At 48.2% G+C, this 22,551-nt stretch overlaps 1 protein-coding gene across 2 annotated transcripts; it reads left to right on the forward strand.

Annotated features, from left to right (window-relative positions):
• The first annotated feature begins 591 nt into the window (after nucleotides 1-591).
• On the forward strand, nucleotides 592-18,838 carry LOC120373543. 2 transcript variants are annotated; one of them, XM_039492121.1, is made up of 6 exons: nucleotides 592-794; nucleotides 10,504-10,716; nucleotides 11,265-12,426; nucleotides 12,748-12,926; nucleotides 14,066-14,200; nucleotides 17,252-18,838. In XM_039492121.1, exons 3-6 carry the CDS (start codon nucleotides 11,910-11,912, stop codon nucleotides 17,630-17,632), a joined length of 1,212 nt encoding a protein of 403 aa, XP_039348055.1. In that variant the 5' UTR covers nucleotides 592-794; nucleotides 10,504-10,716; nucleotides 11,265-11,909; the 3' UTR covers nucleotides 17,633-18,838. The 2 variants fall into 2 exon arrangements, with proteins under 2 accessions (XP_039348055.1, XP_039348054.1); XM_039492120.1 differs by having other exon boundaries at nucleotides 592-765.
• The last annotated feature ends 3,713 nt before the right edge of the window (nucleotides 18,839-22,551 follow it).

Here is a 22,551-nt window from a genome sequence, read left to right on the forward strand (position 1 = left end):
TGGTAAGCAATGTTGTCTAGAGGTTGGAAGAAAGTGGGATGGGGAAACTGGTAGTCAAGGCTCCTGGGTTCTAGTTCTCTGCCACTGACTCACTTTATGACCTGGAGCAAGATGCTTAAGGTCTCAGCTTCCACATCTGCAAAACGGGGTAATAATAGCATGCTGTCAGAACTGGCCGGTGCTTGTAAAGTGCTGTGCTCTGAGATCATCAGGTGGTGGAAGGTGTTGTGTAAGGGCAAGGTATCGTTGCCTGCCCTACGCCCCAGCACTTACCCCCAAATTAGACAGCAAGCCCCAGGCGCTGCAGAAGGAAAGGTGTGCTTTACGCCCATCTCTCACTATGAGAGACCAGGATGGGGGCGGGGGTAGATTACCCCAGAGCTGCCCACTGAAGGGCTTCTTGCACTTCCCTCTGCTGCATGTGGCACTGGCGACAGGCCAGCGGCTGGGTTAGCGAGCCCTCGGGACCGAGCCAGTCTGACGAGCCCCGCGTTTCTGGCGTGGGAACGGTGGAAGAGCCCTGGAGAGGCGCTGTCACTCAAAGCGTTAAAGCTGCGCTCCTCCTCTCGCAGTACAACCCTCTCCGGGGACCTTCCCAGCAGCCTTTGCTGGCTCTCCCCCAGCCAAACAAAGAGAGCAGGGGCTTTCAAATTGCTGCAGCCTCACGCCGAATTGGGTACCGGAGAGGGGCCGGCGGGGGCCTCGCTAGTGGAGCCCAGCCGGGCTGGCAGCGGCTCAACGTGGCCTGGCTCGTTCCCACTCGCCGTACGTAGACACGGGGGGTTGGACTCATGGTGCGTGTGCTTCCCTGGTCGAACGGGGCGCGCCTGGGGTAAGGAGGGGGCGTCTCCAAGTCACGGGCACTGGCCAGGGAGCTGCCTGCCTTGCTGGCCCGCGCCTGGGGCTGAGCCATGTGACGGCGGTATTCCTGCGCGCTGGTTGGGACCTCTGGCTCCGTTCCCTGTAGCCCCGGGTGTCTCCTGAGTGCGGTTAGGTGGCTATACGTGGGGGTTCCTGTTGCTGCCCTGGTTGTAGGTATCTGAGGGTCAGGTCTCTGCGAGCCGTGACTTGTCCAGATTCACGTAGCGAGTCAGTGTCACCGCGGGGCGAGAACTCAGAGGGGGCAGTGTGGAGGATTGAGGGAGCGGGAGGTGCTGTTTGCTAATTCGGCTTCTGTGGCTCATGCCCATCACTTCATCTCTCTGGCTTGCTTGTCCTAGCCATAATACTGACTGTTACCTTCTTCATAGAGGTGGACAGAGCTGTTAAGATTTGTCAGTGCACAGTCAACCTGTGGAACTCCTTGCCAGTGGATGCTCTGAAGGCATAAACTATAACTGGATTCAAAAAAGAATTAGATACGTTCATGGAGGATAGGTCCATCAATGACTATTAGCTAAGATAGTGAGGGATGCTACCCTATGCTCTGAGTGTCCCCCCATCCATTCCCTGCATCTGTCATGGGTCACTTGACAGTTGCCCTGTTCTCTTCATTCCCTTTGACGCATCTGGTATTGGCCACTGTCAGAAGACAGGATACTGGGCTAGATGGACCAGTGATCTGACCCAGTGTGGCGGTTCTTATGTTCTTAATGTTTGTAGAGTGCCATAGAAGTGTGAACTATGACTGTGCCATGTGACCAGGAACTCTGTTTCTATGTCTGTCTTTTTAGTTAGAGGGTACCACATCACTGTGGCATGGAGATGCTTATAGAGAAGTGTCTCCTAAAACTATAAAGTACCTAGATGATCAGTTAGCTAGTGCTTCAATTGCACAGGATGCTGAAACACTCAAGTTTGATTGTTGTTTATTTTATTACGAAGTGGATGGTGGAAAGATGCACTTACCTAGTACATGGCATTGTTCTATTTGACCATGCAGCACCATGCCTGTTGCACAAAGATTGCATCCTGGTGCCATCTCATCATACAACATCTCATTGCTGATGGTTTCCATTCATTGTGGGCACTTTAGGCTCTGTTTTTGTTTAAATTAAGATCAGAGGTGTGTGACTCTCTCCACATGTGCTGATGAGATGAGCATTTGGCTTTATGGGATGTGATCGCCTGTCATGTTGGCAGTAAACAAACTGCAAGGTGGGAAGGATTTTACCTATGTGCACTGGAAGCTGGAAACCTTTCATCTTAATTGCATGTGTAATAATGAGACCAAATTGTCACTAGGGGGAATTGAGATGACATTTGCAATGACTGCACATCTGGGCATTAAACACATAGGTTTGAAACTGTAGACAAGAGTTTTTTTTCTTGGTTTCCCTCTCCCTTCATTATACCCTTCCAAAAATAACATGGACACGTCAACTTGTTGAAAAATCAGAATTTACCTAGAAGTTGTAGCATATTTTTAACAGTAGACTCTGATCCTCTGGATTTTGATCCACCTACACCATCATGGTTTAAAACTGATCCTTGCAACACAGTCTTGCTGCTAGTTCAAAAACAAACAAACCTGTAACTTCTAGTACTGTACATGGGTGAGAGTGCATCAGCACCAGTTTGTGTGTGTGTAGGATCTGGGGGCTTAAAAATGTGCAGCGATGCATGCTTTTTCAGTGACATTTATAAAGCATGCCCGGCCTCTGTGAATACGCTTGCTGAATATTAAACCTCCTGATCCCAACACAAGGAACAAGAATTACATTTTCTTTAGACATTTGCAGGACACACAATAAGTCAGAGGGGTGTGTGTGTGTGTGGGGGGGGTGTTGTTTTTAAATTCTCCAAGCTGCTTCAGAATCACATGCAGGTGGGGGAAATTAGGAGGCTTAAAGCTACAGTAGCATTTTTAAGCTAGGTCAGTAGTAGGTAGTAATTCCCCATGGGCACTTTTTGGGTATGCCTTGGTCAGACAGAAATGGTGGATATGCTGGATCGCTGGGCCTTTTGGCCTATAACCTCTTGTGTCTCAGGAAATCAACTTCTTTTGGCAGGAATTTTGCTTTCTTTCTGGCCTGTGATGTTAGATGGCCTAACTTTAAGATCAGTGGTTCTTACTGAACAAACAACTTTTTTCACACTTGTGTAAAAGCATACAAGGTAAAGATCATAACACTTAAAAATACATAACACACCTTTTTTCTGTAGTCTCAAGATGTTTCTCACCTTCTGTTTAAGGATCTTAGTGCTTCAAAACCAAACCATTTTGGCCAAACTTCTGTGAAATAGGGAAGTACTATCCTCCATTGTACAGACTGTGCAAATGAAGCACGGAGAGATTGACTTGTGCAGACATAGATCTTGCTGGGCACGAGTAAACTTGCATATAGCTTGATCTGAGTGCAAGATTGTAAATAAGGGTGTGACAGGCTGTGTGCTGGAGATTGTTTTCAGGCTAATTGAGATAAGTAGGAACAGTGTGAATTGATAAACATGAAATGTAAATAAGGTAAAAACATAAGTTATTGGTCCTTACATGATGTGCAAAGTGATTGGTCTTTACATGATCCATACAATGTCAAACCAATTAGATTTAAAAAGTATAGATGTTAGTAGCTAGGAAAAACATATAGAAACTGTGTAGTGTGAGGTCTAATTTGGATTTGTGGCATCACCCTGTACCTAACCCTGCTCAGCAAGGGAATAGAGCTGTTGCGTGCCTAATAAGGTTACTACCTTAGCGATGATCTGGAGATGAGCTGAGTGTTTGGATCCCAGAGAACTGGACGGAGCATTCTCCCAGAACTGGGTGACTTTCTGGGTAAGCCAAGTGGAAAAGATTGTGGAGGGAATCCTAACAACTTGTCAAAGGCTAGAGAGAGAGAGAGAGAGATACTGTGGCAGAGTCAGGAATGGAACCTATCTTTCTTCCAAGTATTGTGTCTTAGCCAGAAGTCTCTTCTTCCTCTGACATACTGAAGACTGACAGAAAAGTGATATTGTTTGTTATGATGCTCTCCTTTAGCAGAGAGTGAATCAGCATGGCTCAGATAACGGCACCATCTTCATTCAACCAGCCAACTGCTCTTGTGATAACCAATTTCTCTCTTGTAACAAACCTGCTCCTAGGCCTTTTCCTAAAGCAGCTACCTGAATAACTAATTTTGCAGAGAAAATCAGGACTCTGTAACACAGAATGTTTGCACAGACTTCTCTTTAGGCTTGGATGGTTTCCATTTTGTTAGCTCTTTGTCTCCACAGTATAACTTGACTAAAAGCACAGCAAAGTGGAGAACTGTGCTAAAGAATTGCCAGGGCCACACTACCAAACCCAGAAAGGACTTCATGTCTGTTCTATAGAGTCTGTACTTGCAAATGTTCTTGACTAGCTTGGACTGTTTTCATCTATAGTTTCACCAAGATTTGGTTTAGGACATTGTGACACTATGCAAGTGTAATAATATGTATAGACTAATTCACTCACGTTAATTGAGATCAAAGGAGATGTTAATTGTATTATTTTCGCCTATCTATATCCTGTTGTTTGCTATCATATTACAATTACACTAGGTATATCCTGTAATTAGATAATCCTAGATCAAAGTGTGTGTTAGTGAACATCAGAAGGTATTTGATGTATAAACGTCATGAAAACTAATGAAGGATTATTGTTTGCTATTAAAAACATTTGCAGTTATGTATAATTCTGTAACTAAAATTACTCTTCAAAAAAATCTTGTGAAATGTTAATGAAGGACTTAATGGCTGTACCAGGAAATGCTAATTTCAAAGCAAAGAGCCAGGTAGTAAGTAAAAACACTTGTCAGATTATCTGCGGAAATAAGATATAAATACTGATGCAAAGAAATGCTCGTTCATCTCTATTTGGACTCTTACAGGGAAGATACCAAATGCAAAGTGGAGATCCCATGAAACAGCTGGGTTCCCTGAAAAGATTTTTGGGAAACTGAGTTTAAATGATAGCAGTTGATATAATAGACTTACAAACTTAGACTCACCTGGTAAAGTATTTTACCTGCTTTAACCTCTAACTCTCTCATTTCTTTTTCTTAGCTAATAAATATTTAGTTAATTTACTAGAGAATTGGCTGCCAGCATTATCTTTGGTCTGAGATCCAAAGTACCAATTGATCTGGGTAAGTGACTGATACTTTGGGATTGGGAGTAACCTGATTTGTTGTTGGCCACTGTCGGAAGACAGGATACTGGACTAGATGGACCTTTGGTCTGACCCAGTATGGCTGTTCTTATGTGATTTTCGGTTTATGTGACCATTATCACTAAGGCCAGTTTGTCTGGGTGTCAGGATAGGTTGGAGTGCCTAAGGGGACTGACTGTGACTCCGTGGTAAGACCAGTATTGTGATCCAGGAGTGCACATTTGTTACCGGCTTGGTGAAATCTGCTAATAGAATATACCACCAGTTTGGGGTGTCTGTCCTGTTTTCTGACCCTCTGACCTGAGATTGGCACTCAGTTGTGAGCCACTTTAGACAGTGTAACAGACTGATATTTTATCTTTTCCTGAGCCAGTGCACCTTTCCCCGAAACACCATCTACCCAGCTTGCGGGAGCCTTTTGATTTCTTTCTCCAGATACAGTACTTAATGTTTTCCAGTCAGTCAGTACTCTTTCATCTACAGTCAGTACTGTAGACAAAAACATCATCCAGGTAAGCTGCTAGGAAATCCCAATGCCCCTTAAAGACTATGTCCAGCAGACTCTGAAATAGGGACAGAGCACCAAGTAACCCAAAAGGCATAATTGTAAATGTTGCCCAGTGCTACCAAAGACTGAGTTGCTGTCCTGAGGTGCATTTCTATGCAAGCATGACCAGTCCACTCACCTCCATTAGTAAGAGGCTTTCCCAGGTGTGTAGTTACTTAGAAATTGATGGTAATATTTCATTTTTTAAGTTTTTTTTTTTCACCCTTCTATTTGCCCTTATGGCTCCCAGTCCTGCAGATGGATGTGCGTGGTGGGGATCCTTACTTCCCACATAAAAGCCTGTTAACATGGCTCTGCATGGGTACAGGGTTTTGCCTGCACATGCCTGATTGCATGATCAGGCCTTATCTATTTACAACTGAAATTCAACTCTGTGGAACATAGCCAGGTAGGTGAAAGAGAGGGGTATTTTGGTCAAATACACTGTGCCAAAACTGCTGTTAAAAAGGGCAGTGGGACCTTTAATATCCATGCAAAGTAGACAAGACCTCTGCTTTGTAGGATTTGAAAGACCCATGCCGTGTAAACTGCATGGAGTTCTACTCTGGAAACGAGAGCTGTGTCAGCCCTGCTCTTTGTGTGTGGTGGTGGTCAGGGAGTGGGCTGAGCTGCCATTTCAGGGAATATCATGTATATTTCTATATGATACTAACCTGTTTTCCAGCAACATATTTGATTTCTGGCTTACAGTGTATGTCATTGGCCATCATGAGTTTCAGATGTCAAGGGGAGTCGGAACACTCAAATGCAAACATGGCTTAACATCAGACAAGGGGTCCTACATTTAACAGTAAATGCAATCACTAGTCAGTCGATGCTTCCCCAGCCTCCATGAATAAGTGGCATTGTCTCTAATAGTGGGGCCACAAAACCAAACTGGGGAGAGATTTCTAATGGAAACTCCTGCAAATTCAAAACTGCAGGTCAGGGAAGCTACCTTCTTTTTAAAAAGTTGATTTTTCTCTGTTCCAAAAAGAGAAAAGCTAAGAAGTTAATGAACCTCTGGAAGGGTCATGGTGGAGGAATGTAAAGGTCTCTTTAATAAATGTGTAACTCAGTCAGTTATGTTACATAACCTTTGTGCTCTGAGCAGCTGCAGCTCTGTCAGCAAAAACGATGTGGAGAACTCAGCCCTTACAAATGTGTAGCTTGTTTGGTAAAGGAAAGCTGGAAGCATGCAGAGGGATCAATATAAACAAAGGCTAAACAGAAAACAAGGCAGATCAGAGCTGTAAAAGTACAGACTGGAAATACCTAGGTTATTAGCTGCTGGAAATACCTAGCTGTTAAAGTGCAGACCAGAGATACCTAGCACTGGAATGGGTTACCTAGGGAGGTGGTGGAACCTCCAGCCTTAGAGGTTTTTAAGGCCCGGCTTGACAAAGCCCTGGCTGGGATGATTTAGTTGGTGTTGGTCCTGCTTTGAGCAGGGGATTGGACTAGATGACCTCCTGAGGTCTCTTCCAACACTAATATTCTATAATTCTAAGATTGAAAAAATTGGGTTTGTTTAGTCCAGAAAAGAGAAGACTGAGAGGGGACATAACTGTTTTCAAGTACATAAAAGGAGGAGAGAGAAAATTTGTTCTTAACCTGTGTGGATAGGACGAGAAGCAATGAGCTTAAATTGCAGCCAGGGAGGTTTAGGTTGGACATTAGGAAAAAATTCCTAACTGTCAGGGTGGTTGAGCACTAGAATAAATTGCCTAGGGAGGTTGTGGAATTTCCATCATTGGAGATTTTTGAGAGCAGGTTGGACGAACATCTGTCAGGAATGGTCCAGGTAATACTTAGTCCTGCCATAAGTGTAGGGGACTGGACTAGATGACCTCTCGAGGACCCTTCCAGTTCTGTGACTCTATGATTATCTAGTCAGGAAAGAGAACCTGTTGCTCTCCTGGGCAAGCCTGTTTTCGTCTCCTGAGCAGGAGCAGTAAAATAGCCAGAGTCTTGCTGTGCAATTTGTATAGGGCATCTAAAATTAGCCAGAATAGAATGGGATCTACAACCATTCACCTCCAGTTTGTTGGTCTGAATTTAGCCCAGTTTGGTAAGGAACCAAAAAATGTTACTATCTGACAGCTTTGCAGTGGCTTTTGTGACATGAATCTGTGGGGCTCGTTCCAGTATCTAGTGCACAAGAGCCCACATTCATAAACCACCATCACAGAACCAATTACTGTAGTTCTGTTAATCTTTGTACAAAGGCTAAGGTCTAAATGGACCATGGAGAATGCCATAGCCTCTCATCCTTAGAAGCATACTCACCTTATCCCTGAAGAATATTGATAGGGCAGTATGGAAAGAGCTTGCACTGCTGTTGTCTGTGCTGCACTCTTTCTGGAGAGGACTCCAGTGTCCATGTCATGTTGGCAGCTTTCACAAGCAGAAAGTCACTTGAAACTACAACCAACTAATCATGACCTTGAATATTCCTGGTCAATGGGAAATCTAAATGCTGACGTAATTACTTATTACAGGTGTTGGTAAAACAAGAGTGGTCCAAAGGTGTCTCCAAAGAATGGATGCCTGAACCATCTTGAGTTAGCCCCAGAGTAAATTCTCCATAATGTGTTGGGAGGGAGAGAGAGTCCTACTCAGGTTCATTTGGCTGAATAGGAGTGGAACTAATGGTAAAGGAAGGCAGCTCTCATGCACTAATGACAGGAGAGATGGGCCCCTGAGAGGGATGGTACAAAGTGGGAAGCTTCTCCAAGGAATTAGGAAGCTGTGGAATTACCAACTCTACTGTCCCTCCTCATTGTACCCTGTTCCTGTTCATGCAGGGAGTCTGGATAAATCCAATGCATGAGTTGTTAGTGGCTTAGTCAAGACTGAGAGTTATCCTGCTGTGAGGAGCTCTTGCTGATTAACTGGAGTCCAGAGGCATCTGCCAGTGTAAGAGGTGTGAGCCCGGTAACAAGGGGAGTTAACTAGATGGTGCTAGAGCATACTTCTGCGACTGAAGTTCAGGTCTTGTTGGTTAGAAGATACTTGAACAAAGCAAATGTTCCTCCATCTAGAGCAGGGGCTCTTGACCGTGGGGTGTGAACTGGTGTTAGGGGGTTGCAGCCATTCTGCTCTTCACATATTGCTAAAGGGCAGAGCGGTCTGAGTTACTGGGGAGGGATTGTGGTATGGCAAAAGCTGACTCTGGTCTGAAGCTAATAACAGCATGTAAACAAGTCCTTGTACCCAGAGGTGCGTTTGGTCTCCCTCAGCTTTCCAGTGAACAGGACCTAGTGCACACAACAATGTATGGATGGTTTTTAGTTGCAAACAATTCAGGATCAGAATATATTCTACATCTCTTGAATCTAGTTTATTCCTCTCGGTCTCACAAAGGAGGGAGTAAAACTCAGAGGGACATGGTGACTGCTCTGAAATTAGATTCAAGGAGACTCCATTTCTCCCTGTGGCTTTCCCTGGATAATTTGCAATAATCACTGTGCCTTCTTGGCAGACAAAAGGAACTGCATTAATAAACACACATGCCAGTCTGGCAACAGCTCATGAAAAGAGCTGATGTTCGCTTTGTGGCTGCCACTTGAAGTGGTTGCCTTAGAAATGTCCATGATAATGGAGTAGCTTGCTAATATCTCTTGCTAGGAGAAAACCAGGAATGCTCTCTAAGCTGAGTAGTGCTACAGAAATGCTGGGGGGAAGAGGGATGATGGAAATGACTCTGAAACCAATGCTTAAAAAAAAACAACCCTAGGTGTTGCTAACAACAAAGTGTCAATACATTAATTCTGGGTCTTATCCATCCTTGCCCCTCTCCCCTCCACTTCTTGCTTTGCTCCCACGTGTCCAACCTGCTCTGGATGCCAGGCTGTCATAATGAGCCTGGGTTCTCCATCATTCAGGCAGCTAAATTACAGAACAACACTTTTTAAACAAAATAACAGCAGTTGATCTTATCAGAATTCCCTGCAGGTAACAAGCGGGCCCAGATAACACTGGCAGAATAGCCAGGTCGCAGGGAAGGCAAAGCTGTGTGCCTGCTACTGCTATTAATTGTGATAGCAGTGCACATGTGAGTGCATGCACGCCCTCATTCCTTTTCTCCCCTTCCCGCTGCCAGCGCATCTGACCTCATAGCCTCAGCAGTCTGGTTTTGTGGCCTATGTGTGGGAGATGAGGATTCAGGTGGGAGCCTCAGATTCATAGGATCTGGGCCCTGTGATCTGAGGAGGACTCTCGGAGCAGTGAGCAGCATGTTGTGCAACTGGCCCCTGTCCCAGCAGCACCCTGTGCCTGAGCCAAAGCCCACTGAAGTCAGCAGAAATATGTCCATTGAGGATAGTGGACTTTTGAATCATTCTGAGAGGAGAAGCTGGGTGTAGGGAGCTTCTTACAACAACCCTGGGTCTCGCCAAGGTGGGAGCTGGAGGAGGGGTGTGCAGGGGAGATAGGCAGCGTCTGGAGTTGTATGGCTACCTTGGTGGTAGGGCAGTGCAATTTAATTGTGGGGTATCTTTCTTGATGTGCTTGAGGTGGGGCATACAAAGCTTGGGGGTGCATTGGTCCAGTGTAGTCTTAATCAACGCCTGCTCAGATAAAAATCCAAGCCTTGCACTCTTAATTTGAGGGCACCCAATACTGGTGACTTGGGGATTCCTCTGCACCCAATCTCACCTCACACTGCCTGTGTAGGTGAGCCCCTTGCTAGAGTATTTCCTCTTCCCATTCATATGTCATGGTTTATTCTGCTGTTTTAGGTAGTACCCCTAGAGTCCCTGCCTGAGACTGTTATGATGGGTATATGGAAGATCTACACTTGCCTTTGAACTTATATGCATCTGAGATCCTCTCTGCTACAGTCAATAATTAGTTAATTGTATGTTTGTTTTCAAAGGTGAAGAACTGAACAGCTTGGTAACCTAAAGGGAGGGCTCTGAAGCAGCACACAGTGATGATTTGCTCACTGAAGGTGTCTTGTGGCTTAAAGGAAAAGGGTTACAGAGCTCCATTGTGACTCTGCCTCCCTGCTGTGACCTGCCTGAATGACCCTGCCATACCTTCCATATGGAATCCTGTCAGCTGGCAGTGCTAGTACTGAGATTTACTGGTGAGTCTGATGAGAGGAGAGCCAGGCAAGTGGGTGCTAGGGGTTCTGCTGACTGTGCTCATCTGAGCCAGGGCAGTTCCATGCCAGTGATTAATGTAAGCAGCTGCAAAAACATTGATTAGGGTTTGAGCCACAGCTGTTGGGCTGGAACTCAACTGACTTCTGAACTGGCCAGTTCCAGCAAGTAGGGTACCACGTGCACTCAAGAACCAAAATCTGAACTCTGCCATGACAGCTCCTGGCTGGCATCCTGACAGTTAGTGGGGTCTCCCACTGTCTTCTCTCCCCTGGCCCCAAAAAAGGGCATTCACATACTCAATACCAAACAGAGTGACCGAATCCCATCTGATATGATAGGGCCGGGCTGCCCAGGCTAATTGAGTTTGTTAAGGTCCTGGGATAGCACAAACAATTTTTAACAGTGACGTGACACCTGGTAAATAGCACCAGGGCTTCCTAGTAGATGGGAAACATTCCTTCCTATTTGTAAAGAAGAGGCTGTACAAGGGTTCTGACTTCACTCCACCCCTTTTTTCTTTTGCATATAGGCTGAAGACAGCTAGCTGAGCCCAAGAGAGTTGATCCACAGTTTGGTATGTGAGACATATGCCAACCCCCCAGTTGGGACACTAGCAAGTTGGATTTAGCCTGCCACTTACCCCCTCAGCGTGACCGGCCCAGGATGTATGGGCTGCCACTCTCATTCCAACAGGCTGGAAGTTGAATCTCTTTCCACTTTGACAAGGGAGACACTCCATTGCTGTGCCATTTCCTTCCTGTTCCTCTCCCACAAAGAGCTGCAAGCCTGAAAAGAGTGGATCCTTCTATGTCTCTGATGACCAGGACAGCATCCTGCAGCCACTATTGGTCTGGAGCTGTGGTGACTCCAGAAAGGGCCATGGCAACTATAGGCAGCCCTGGGACACAAAACTAGCAGAGGCTTAACCTCTTCGCTTGCACGGCATGCCCTCTTGTGCCACGGATACTACCTCTGTTACTACCCACCAAGTGCCTTGTCTCCTTAACTGGCTTCTGGGACAGGAGTAATGTCACTATGGTCCTTGTGGGAGGAACATGGCCCAGCTGGCTGCGCTAGCAGGAGTCCCAACTAAGGATGTAGCTACAGAACACTAGCACAAAAAAGCAAATCGGGAGGGGCTTTGATCCATGCCCTTTGTCCTGCCAAGTGAGCGATGGGCCGCTTGGACGACCATGCCAAGAAGCGGATAGTGGAGCTGCGCAAAGCCGGGCTGAGCTTCCGCAAAATCAAGAAAGTCCTAGAGCTGGACAATATCCGGGTGACCCCGCAAGCTGTCTACCTGTTCCTCAAGCGTAAGAATGTGGAGCCAGCACAGCCTCCAGGAGCCTCCCATTTCCAACCAGCTGGAGGCCGGGGGAGCAGGAGAATGGCCATCAGCCGGGCTGGTTGGGAGGATGAGCAGCTCTGGAACTTGCTGCAGGAAAATGAGACTGATCAGAACAAGCAGGCAGAGCCCAGAGGCAGCAGGCAGCCAGGTCCCAGGACCCCAGCACTCCCCGGAAGAGCCACCGTGAGCTGCAAGGAGCCACACCTCAATGACAACCAAGACTGCAAGGATGGCATCAAAATAGTCAGCGTGACCTCACTGTGGAAGGATAGTGGGCCGTTTGGGAAGGTGCCTACAGTGCCCATGGGCCCATCTCCAGCAGCACAGCTATCCCCTATTAACAGTAAGGCCTGGCTTTCTCATTCGTTGTCCATTAGTCTTGGATAGGCCTCTCCACTTCTCTAAGCAGCCTGGTGAGTTGCCAAGCAGTACCAAGGGTCTCTGCTCACATCCCTGTTTTCCAAACCCAGGCAGGCTGGACAGGACTCTTAGGCCCTGGAGCATAGCTGAGGTGGGGGGAAGGTGTGTGGTGGAGCTGGAAGGACTTAGTCCCTATAGATGGAGGGGTCTCACTTCCCTGTGGGGCTGGGGAAAGGCTGGCACTCAGTTCAAGGGTCTCATTTGAAGGTGCTTCTCTTTCTGGTTACTCTGTCAATCCATCCAGGTGACGACTGCTCTGGGACTCTGACTTCAGCTTTGGGTAACCACCCGGCTCCGCTCCCACCAGCTATGGCGCAGCAGCAGCTGAACACCAGGGGCAGGATGTTCTTGTTGCCTGCCAGGAATCCAGCCTTAATTGTGAAGAAGAAGATTGTGGACAGGGCCATCCACCTCCAGAAAAAGGTACAGGGCTGGAAGAGGCAGACTGGCCATCCTGTGGCTAGAAACCCCTTCTCCAGCCCAGCAAGACGGGGGATACGCTCAGGCAGCGATCCATCAGGTTACAGTTAAATTGGCGTAAAAGGGCTGGTAACACTCCCTGCATCCTCAACTGGAGAAGGCTCTGTGGGAACCCAGGCTCCAGTGCGCAGAAGGGACAAGGAGATCCTGGGCTTCTATGAGGTGCCCTCTCAAGTGTCCTGCTCTGTGGAGTTAGGTGGGGGGACGTGAGGTCAGCTTGTGGGGAATGCAGCTGTCTTCATGCAGTCTGATGGACTTGGTGATTCGGGCCCAAGGCTCCCCTCCCCCTTTGCCTCAGCAGGTTGGATTTTTGCCCACTCAGGATCCTTGAGGTCTGTTTGTGGCTCTGTGTGGCCTTGGACAAATCATTTCCCTTCTCTGTGCCTAAGTTATCCCTGCTTAGCAAAGGGGGAAAGGCTGCCCTCCCCCATGCGGGGGAAAGTCCTTTGAGGGCTTCTGTCAAGAGGTGTCCTAGGTAGTCTCCGACCCGCAGGCTCCACCGGTACCCTTCCACAGCGTGGGTGGAAGCTTCCGCAGCTGCACTCCCCCCACTGTGGACACCGTGACAAGAACTTTGTGTTACTGGTGGCCCCAGACCCATCCTACACTGCAACTGGCAACACCTGTGCCTCATCTAGAAAAGGAGAGCAGGAGAGAAATGAGTTTTTGGGCTGAGCACTGCCAGCCGGACCAGAGACCTCTGTGGACTTCTAAAGAACAGGTTTGATCCCCAATTGCTCCAGGTTTGGTCCCCTGGCCCAGGCGGTAGCTTCTGTTCATTCTGAGGTCTGTGCTCGAGAGGAAAGGGGAGGACTGAGGGGCAGCAGCAGAGCTGAGCAGGGAGGCGAGACACAAGGATTGCAGGAGGTCCTGCAGGGTGCCAGTGAGATGCATTGGCAGAGCTTAGGGGAAGGGAGAACCCAAGAACAAAGCTGCAGGTCAGGACTGAGCCACACTTGGACACTAATCTGCATGACTGAGGCTCTAACAGGTGCTCGTGAGCTCTAGGCTCACTTGCAGTGTTATAAGGTATACTGAATCCTGTACATAGCTGATGCTTGTAATTCTCCGACATTGACCAGGCAGCCATTCATAACGGGCATAGTCCATCTGATTCGACAACTGTCCTGCCCTTCTTGGTGGGAGTGCAGCCGGCCAACCAGCATCCCAGGGCAAACCCATCTGTCGTGGCAGCCTCTATGAGCCGCAGTGCACATGTAAGTAACCTAAGATGCGCACAGTCTGTAGGCACTAGCCCATCGAGTGAATGAACCATCCAGTTGCCATGGCCACCAGGATGGATCACCACTACGCATTCTGGCTGGCTTGTCATGCTTCCTTGGGACAAAGCTGTAAGGGCATGGCCATCTGCTCTTAATGACTCTGAGTGGACGCTGATCTCTGCCAGGACTCAAATGTCAGGATGCAGAGATAGCATGGGGAAAACGTACAAGGCTGAGGGGGCAGATTGATTTAACATTTACTGTCCTGATGGCAGCATTTCTGGGGTAAGTAGCAGAATTATGAATAACAGCCAGGCAGAGGCAAAGCTGGATCTGAGAGGAGCCTGGTGTTCTGTATCTGCTCCACTGCTAGGCCCACCCCGTTCTGCTGTTGCTCAGGACTGGTCTACACTGGGGGGTGGGGGTGTTCAAACTAAGATACGCAACTTCAGCTATGCTATTTTGCGTAGCTGAAGTCGAAGTATCTTAGTTCGACTTACCTGGCCATCCTCACGGCAGCGAATCGACTGCCGCGGCACCCCTGTCGACTGCGCTTACTCCTCCTGCTGAGGTGGAGTATGGGCGTCAATTAGCGGATCGATTTATCACATCCAGACGAGACGCGATAAATCGATCCCCGATACATCGAACACTACCCGCCGATCCTTGCTCGTCTTAAACACAAAAAAACAGCTTACAAGAAGTGGAAGATTGGACAAATAACCAGGGAGGAGTATAAAAATATTGTTCAGGCATGCAGGAGTGAAATTAGGAAGGCCAAATCACACTTGGAGTTGCAGCTAGCCGGAGATGTTAGGAGTAACAAGAAGGGTTTTTTCAGGTATGTTAGCAACAAGAAGAAAGTCAAGGAAAGTGTGGGCCCCTTGCTGAATGAGGGAGGAAACCTAGTGACAGAGGATGTGGAGAAAGCTAGTATACTCAATGCTTTTTTTGCCTCTGTCTTCACAGACAAGGTCAGCTCCCAGACAGCTGCACTCTGCAGCACGGTATGGGGAGGGAGGTGACCAGCTCTCTGTGGAGAAAGAAGTAGTTTGGGACTATTTAGAAAAGCTGGACAAGCACAAGTCCATGGGGCCGGATGCGCAGCATCCGAGGGTGCTAAAGGAGTTGGCCGATGAGACTGCAGAGCCGTTGGCCATTATCTTTGAAAAATCATGGCGATCGGGGGAGGTCCCCGATGACTGGAAAAAAGCTAATGTAGTGCCCATCTTTAAAAAAGGGAAGAAGGAAGATCCAGGGAACTACAGGCCAGTCAGTCTCACCTCAGTCCCTGGAAAAATCATGGAACAGGTCCTCAAGGAATCAATTCTGAACCACTTAGAGGGGGGGAAAGTGTTCAGGAACAGTCAGCATGGATTCACCAAGGGCAAATCATGCCTGACTAACCTAATTGCCTTCTATGATGAGATAATCGGCTCTGTGGATGAGGGGAAAGCAGTGGATGTGCTATTTCTGGACTTTAGCAAAGCCTTTGATACAGTCTCCCACAGTATTCTTGCCAGCAAGTTAAAGAAATATGGGCTGGATGAATGGACGGTAAGGTGAATAGAAAACTGGCTAGATGGTCGGGCTCAACGGGTAGTGATCAATGGTTCCATGTCTAGTTGGCAGCCAGTATCAAGTGGAGTGCCCCAAGGGTCGGTGCTGGGGCCAGTTTTGTTCAATATCTTCATTAACAATCTGGAGGATGGTGTGGACTGCACCCTTAGCAAGTTTGCAGATGACACTAAACTGGGAGGAGTGGTTGATACGCTGGAGGGTAGGGATAGGATACAGAGGGACCTAGACAAACTAGAGGATTGGGCCAAAAGAAATATGATGAGGTTCAACAAGGAGAAGTGCAGAGTCCTGCACTTAGGACGGAAGAATCCCATGCACTGCTACGGACTAGGGACCGAATGGCTGGGCAGCAGTTCTGCAGAAAAGGACCTAGGGGTTACGGTGGACGAAAAGCTGAATATGAGTCAACAGTGTGCCCTTGTTGCCAAGAAGGCTAATGGCATTTTGGGTTGTATAAGTAGGGGCATTTCCAGCAGATCGAGGGATGTGATCATTCCCCTCTATTCAGGCCTGGTGAGGCCTCATTTGGAGTACTGTGTCCAGTTTTGGGCCCCACACTACAAGAAGGATGTGGCTAAATTGGAGAGAGTCCAGCAGAGGGCAACAAAAATGATTAGGGGGCTGGAGCACATGACTTACGAGGAGAGGCTGAGGGAACTGAGATTGTTTAGCTTGCAGAAGAGAAGAATGAGAGGGGATTTGATAGCTGCTTTCAACTACCTGAAAGGGGGTTCCAAAGAGGATGGATCTAGACTGTTCTCAGTGGTAGAAGATGACAGAACAAGGAGTAATGGTCTCAAGTTGCAGAGTGGGAGGTTTAGGTTGGACATTAGGAAAAACTTTTTCACTAGTAGGGTGGTGAAGAACTGGAATGGGTTACCTAGGGAGGTGGTGGAATCTCCTTCCTTAGAGGTTTTTAAGGTCAGGCTTGACAAAGCCCTGGCTGGGATGATTTAGTTGGGAATTGGTCCTGCTTTGAGCAGGGGGTTGGACTAGATGACCTCCTGAGGTCCCTTCCAACCCTGAGATTCTATGATCCAGCGAGTAGTATAGTCGTACCCTCAGATGGCCAGCCCACTCTGTGCCCTGCCCAGGAGGCTTGCTTTCAGAAGTGAACACTGCTGATTGGGGAAAGAGGAGCATGTGGCTATGCTAATGAGCCCTATTCCAGTGTGTCCCGTTAGAAGCTGGTTTTGAACACTGCAAGACTACTACAGAGGGGCCAAGCTGAAGGTGCACTGGCACAGCTGGGTGGTGGGCAGGGCTAGAGTAGCAGTGACAACGTACAATGGTAGATAGGATTGGAGGTCAGATCAGATCAGAGGGATGCAGCTGTCTGATGCTAGCTGGCCTCATCTCACATGCATACCTGCTAACTCCTGAATGCAGAATACAGAGGTCTGTGCCAAGCTGGTTGGTTCTGTAGGAAATGGCCTGTCACTGCATTTCTGATCTTTCTTCCAGGTCAAAGATGCCAGCACCCAAACAGCCTTGCTTAACTCTGCATGTTCTTCAGGCAATCAGATCCCTGTGTTGGGTGGGCAGATGCTGGCCCCCTCACCCACCTCCCATGCCATTGCCGAGAAGCTGGATGCTGTACACAATCAGGTGCAGAAACTGACACATGCAGTGCACGCGGTGCTAGAGAGGCAGTGCCGCATGGAGCGCCAGCAGGAGCAGCAGCAGCGTTTCCAGCAAGAGGTGCTGATGGCGCTTCAGCAGCTCAGCTCCACCGTGAGCCATGGGACAGTGCCAGGAAACGAGCCCTGTGTCCCCTTCAGCAGCATGGCTGATCCTTCGCCCCCTGTGCCAAACTTCAGCCAATTCAGGATGGAGCTAATCTGATGAAAGGCTGATGCCAGCATTCATGGGCCTGGGCATAAGAGTGGCCTGGAGCTAGCTCTGGACAAAGCAGCTGGCATGGGCCACCCTAGCTGAAATATAAAGGGATCTCAAGCAGGCAGCTGCAGCTGAGTGAAGAGAAGCAGGCATTAACACTTCATAAACTGCAGCTCTAAGAGCCTGGCTAAGGCCCTGCTACTGCAAGAACAGAAGACTGGGAGGAGGAAGGCCACCAATAACACCTAGACTCAGTCTGCTTTGGCCTAGTTAATCCAGCCCTGCTGTCCCCAGGAAGAGGCATGTACCAATGGGAAGCTGAAACATGCCAAAGGAAAGCCTTAATTCTAGCCACTATATACAGCAAATGAAATACTGGTTTAGCTCCCAAGGCCCAGGCCCAAAGGATATGGAACTCCAGCAGCTTAGAGAGGCTGTCTACAGCCAAGCACCATGCTACATTGGAAGGAAAACATGGTGGCAGGCATCACTCTCTCTTTGGCAGGGCAAGCATTTAATGTTTACACAGGGAAGGGAGCGTGAGCATTAGAATGTCCAGGAGCTTGGGTTTTGGATGTTTTTTTGCCCTTTCTTTCAGAGTGGTATATGGAGAGTAAAATAATCTCAGTAAAGTCTGTACACCCACTGCTCTAGAAACAGACTGGACTCTGTGTGGCATGCTGGTTGTTTTTCATACACCAACCTCCCTATAAGAGAGTGACTCCACGGTAATGAGAGACCAGCTGCAATCACACCTATCTACAGCTAAAGTACTGGAACAGTGAAGCCAGGGCAGTGCATGCTGCAGGGTAGGCTAGCTGCAGGGATAATGAGCCAGTGTTCCAGGCAAGCTTGTACCCCTACACCAGCTGCACTCATGCTCCAGGATTGATGGAGGGTGGAGGATTCTCCTGCAATGACCAAAATTTATGGAATAAGGAGCAGAGGTAGGAACTGCTCACTTCATTGCACTTGAGGCCAAGTGCTAGTAAGTCCTCTCCCTGCCCCTTGATCCCAGAGAAACCAAGGATAGCTGTGGCAGTTGACCACAACTTAAACAGCCCCATTCTTCCATTGCTGCATTTGGGTTGCTGTACAATAAAAAACATCTGAATACAACACAGGGTACATAATATGGGGTGGACTGGGACTGTGGCACGGGGCTCATCGGGTACATAACGCGGGGTGGAGTGGGTCTGTCAGATGGGGCTCGGCGAGTACTTAATGCGGAGTGGAGCAGGAGTGTGGCATGGGGCTTGGTGGGTACGTAACGCCGGGTGGAGTAGGTCTGTTGGACGGGGTGGGAGGGGTACGTAAGGCGGGGTGGACTGGGAATGTGGCATGGGGCCTGTTGGGTACGTGACACAGGGTGGAGTGGGACTGTGGCACGGGGCCTGTCAGGTACGTAACGGGGGGGTGGGGAGGTGGAGCAGGTCTGTCAGACGGGGCTGGGTGGGTACGTAATGCGGGGTGGAGCGGGTCTGTTGCATGGGACTCAGTGAGGATGCAGTGCCACCTGGAGCGGGACTGTCGCATGGGGCTGGACAGGTACGTAATGCGGGCTGGAGCAGGACTGTGGTACAGGGTCCATCAGGTACGTAACGGGGTGGAGCGGGACTGTGGCTTGGGGCTTGGTGGGTACATAACATGGGGTAGAGAGGGTCTGTTGGATGGGGCTTGGTGGGTATATAACACAGAGTGGAGTGGGTCTGTTGGACATGGCTGGGCTGGTACATAACACGGGGTGGACCGGGACAGTGGACTGGGACCCGTCGGCTACGTGACGTGGAGTGGAGCAGGTCTGTAGGATGGGGCTTGGCAGGTACGTAACACAGGATGGAGCGGGTCTGTAGGATGGGGCTTGGTGGGTACATAATGCGGGGTGGAGCTGTTGAACCAATCTAGAGGAATGTCCCTATAGCCACATCTATCATCGGGGTTTGTTAGCCCCTTAAAAAAAATAACCAGCTAGGATGTGTGGGTGAAAATAACCAAGGTATTTATTAAACCATCAACAGTTCTAAACAAGGTAAACCAGAGGTAAACCAAATGAATAGGAACACATGTAAAGCAAGGACCCCCACAACAGGTGATATAAGGTAAGTAAAGGACTGACAGTATGCTGACTGTGACTGAGGGTAAGTTCCCTCCCTAGGACAGGACCTGGGTAAGAGGATGGAGGATCAGTGGACCACTACTCTGTCTTGCAGCTTTGAGGACCCTCATGACAGGACAGCTCTGGACTCCATCCAGGTAGATGGAACCCACAGGTAAGGAGTGGACCTCAGGAGCAGGCAATGACAGCTCTGCCCCAGTGATGACTTGGCTTGTAATCCCCCTGCGATGTCGTGGGTTTGTATTTGTCCTCAGTGAAAGAGTGGCAGCTGGTGTCACAGTCTCATTCTCTGCATGCAAGTGAGAATTAGCCTCCTGCAACCAGATGAAAGAGTGCGGTACTCAGCATACTCCTCTGAGGCAATCTGGAGAGCTGAGATATGTCTGCTGTGCTTTCCAATGGCTGCAGCAGCACCTCCAGACTCTCCCACTCAGAAGGGTAAGTCTCTTCCTTCTGCTGTGCAGGCCCTTACATGCCCTGCTGTTACTGGGCAGATCATAGGTCACATGGTTTGCTTGGTTTCCCGCCTTTCAGTAGAAAGGGTGGGAAACTACACCTGAGGGGGGAAGAAGGGCACCAAGATGGATTCCCAGTTATTTGGGCATTCAAGATGGTGCACCAAAGATTTTACCCTACATTTCCCTCCTTGCCAGCGAGGAACCCTATATTGGGATTTCCGATGCTGGCACAGGATTACATGGGGCACATTGGCACACCTAGACTTGTGCCTCTGTTTACCAAACTCATGTTGTGACCACCTGCATTGCAACACAAACAAAACAGACAAGGGATGTGCAAGCAAATGCCAGGTATCTGCCATTTTGCTGGATCGGAGACTAAAGATCTCCACCAATTACTGATTGCGGCAAACTTCTTAATCCTTTTAGGACTGCTTCTATTTGATTGGACAAGTGGTGGATGGTGATTAAGATAGAGCTACCCTGTTCCATCACTTCATCCATATGCTTAATCAGCTCAGGAGGCTCCATTAGTTGACTAATAAACGAAGTATAGAGGCCCAAAGTGACAGGTTCAACATGATCATACATGTAAAATTAAGTCCTCATGTTTCTGGATGTAATTTGCTCTGATTGAAAATCAATATCACATCCCTTAATTGTTAACACATAGCATAAGCACAAATTTGGATACACATTATTATTGGTGACATAAAATGTGTTTTACCACTAGAGACTTGCAGGAACTGCAAAGACACACACAATTGTCATTGATTACCACCACCTGAGAATGTTCTGATGTCTTGGGATGCAGCTTGTAATGACACCTACCTTCATCTGTGCTTAGACAGATGTGTTGCCCTAGGAATACTTCTGATGGGCACAGGTACCCCTGATTGTCAGCTCATGCTTATGGGAAGATATCTATCACATGATAGTCTGTCCCTTCTCGGATTACCCAGTGGGGAAGATCTGTAGGCATCATAATGGTACCATTTGCTATGATACCAAGAGGGAGCAGCTGATATGCCCACTGGACAGTGCCATTCATAATTGTTAAGACTCAAGCTGTGGCCACCTCTGTGTGCGGGTTATACATAAAGTCAAGGAGCTTCCACCAGGCATGATGAACCTTGAATGGAGGGACATCCTTACACATGATGTTCCTTAGTTCCTCGAACCCCTGCCCTAAGGATACTGCTGGATACAGTTTGTATCCATCCTTGTACCTGTGTACAAGCAAGGGCCCAAGAGCGGTTACCCTGCAGACCTTTGACACCCTGCAGCATCTTGGCGGAGTCCTGCTTTTGGGCACGGTACCAGTCCTTAATGACAGTGGACAAGTCATACCCAAGGTCACCAACCTTATTAAGGGCCTCAGAAAGTGGGTGGTTTAATGTGGCCACTTCCCAACCTAAATTGCTAACCCTAAGTGCTAGGGACCCCCTTTCTATGGAGCTTACGAGCCCAAGTCCAGCTCCGACTCCTCCCATGACCTTAGTGGCAAGGTCTCACCTCCCATGACCCCAGTACCTGGGCTCTGCACCTCACACCTACGCTTCCTTGCCTAGCACTGCAGATCTCACAAAAGGCAAGCATTTAAGTTCTATGCTACTGCCTAATACCAGCAGATTAACACTGACTCTTTTAATGGAATACCGAAGATCTGAGAAGATGAGATGTCTTAAATTCTCGTTTATCACTACGGGTCCGATGTAACTGACCCGTGGGTGAGGTATGATGGTCACCTTGAGTGTCTGAACAGCCCCATAAGGTCCCACTATGTGCCAAGTACCAGACTCAGTGGAATCGGTAGTAATTGAGATGTTTCCATAGCACTTGCTTATAAATTCGTTTTGGGTCCGTGCAGAGCAGAACCCATTAACATTGTTTGTGTTATTACAAAAATGTGGCAAACTGCCACTACAATTAACCATAATACTATTACATGAATGGAGCGGAGTGTGCATCCTGAACTGTAACTTAGGAAGCGCAAACTGAGCGCTCAAGGAGATACCAATAGTAAGGAGCCCCTCCTGGTTGCTGGATGACAAGTTAGTAGGGAAAAAAAAATGCACTTTGCTGGGCTGGTGGTAAAAGGCCCGCCAGAGCATCTGACTAAGGGATTGGTAACCTCCCAGACACATACCTTTGGGATCTGATTTACTTGTCCCAATGGCCCTGCATCCTGAACAGATGTAAGATAAGACCCTGGGGCTTGCCCAACAATAGAATCGTAGAAATCTTCTGTCTCCAAGACCCTCAGCAAAACGCTTTTGGGGCCGTCCACATAACCAAAAACAATTTAGTGGCTTCACCTCCTTAGCCTGACGATGGCCATGAAAATTCTT

This window comes from Mauremys reevesii, linkage group 10, assembly GCF_016161935.1.
Source record: "Mauremys reevesii isolate NIE-2019 linkage group 10, ASM1616193v1, whole genome shotgun sequence".
Lineage (NCBI taxonomy): Eukaryota > Metazoa > Chordata > Testudines > Geoemydidae > Mauremys > Mauremys reevesii.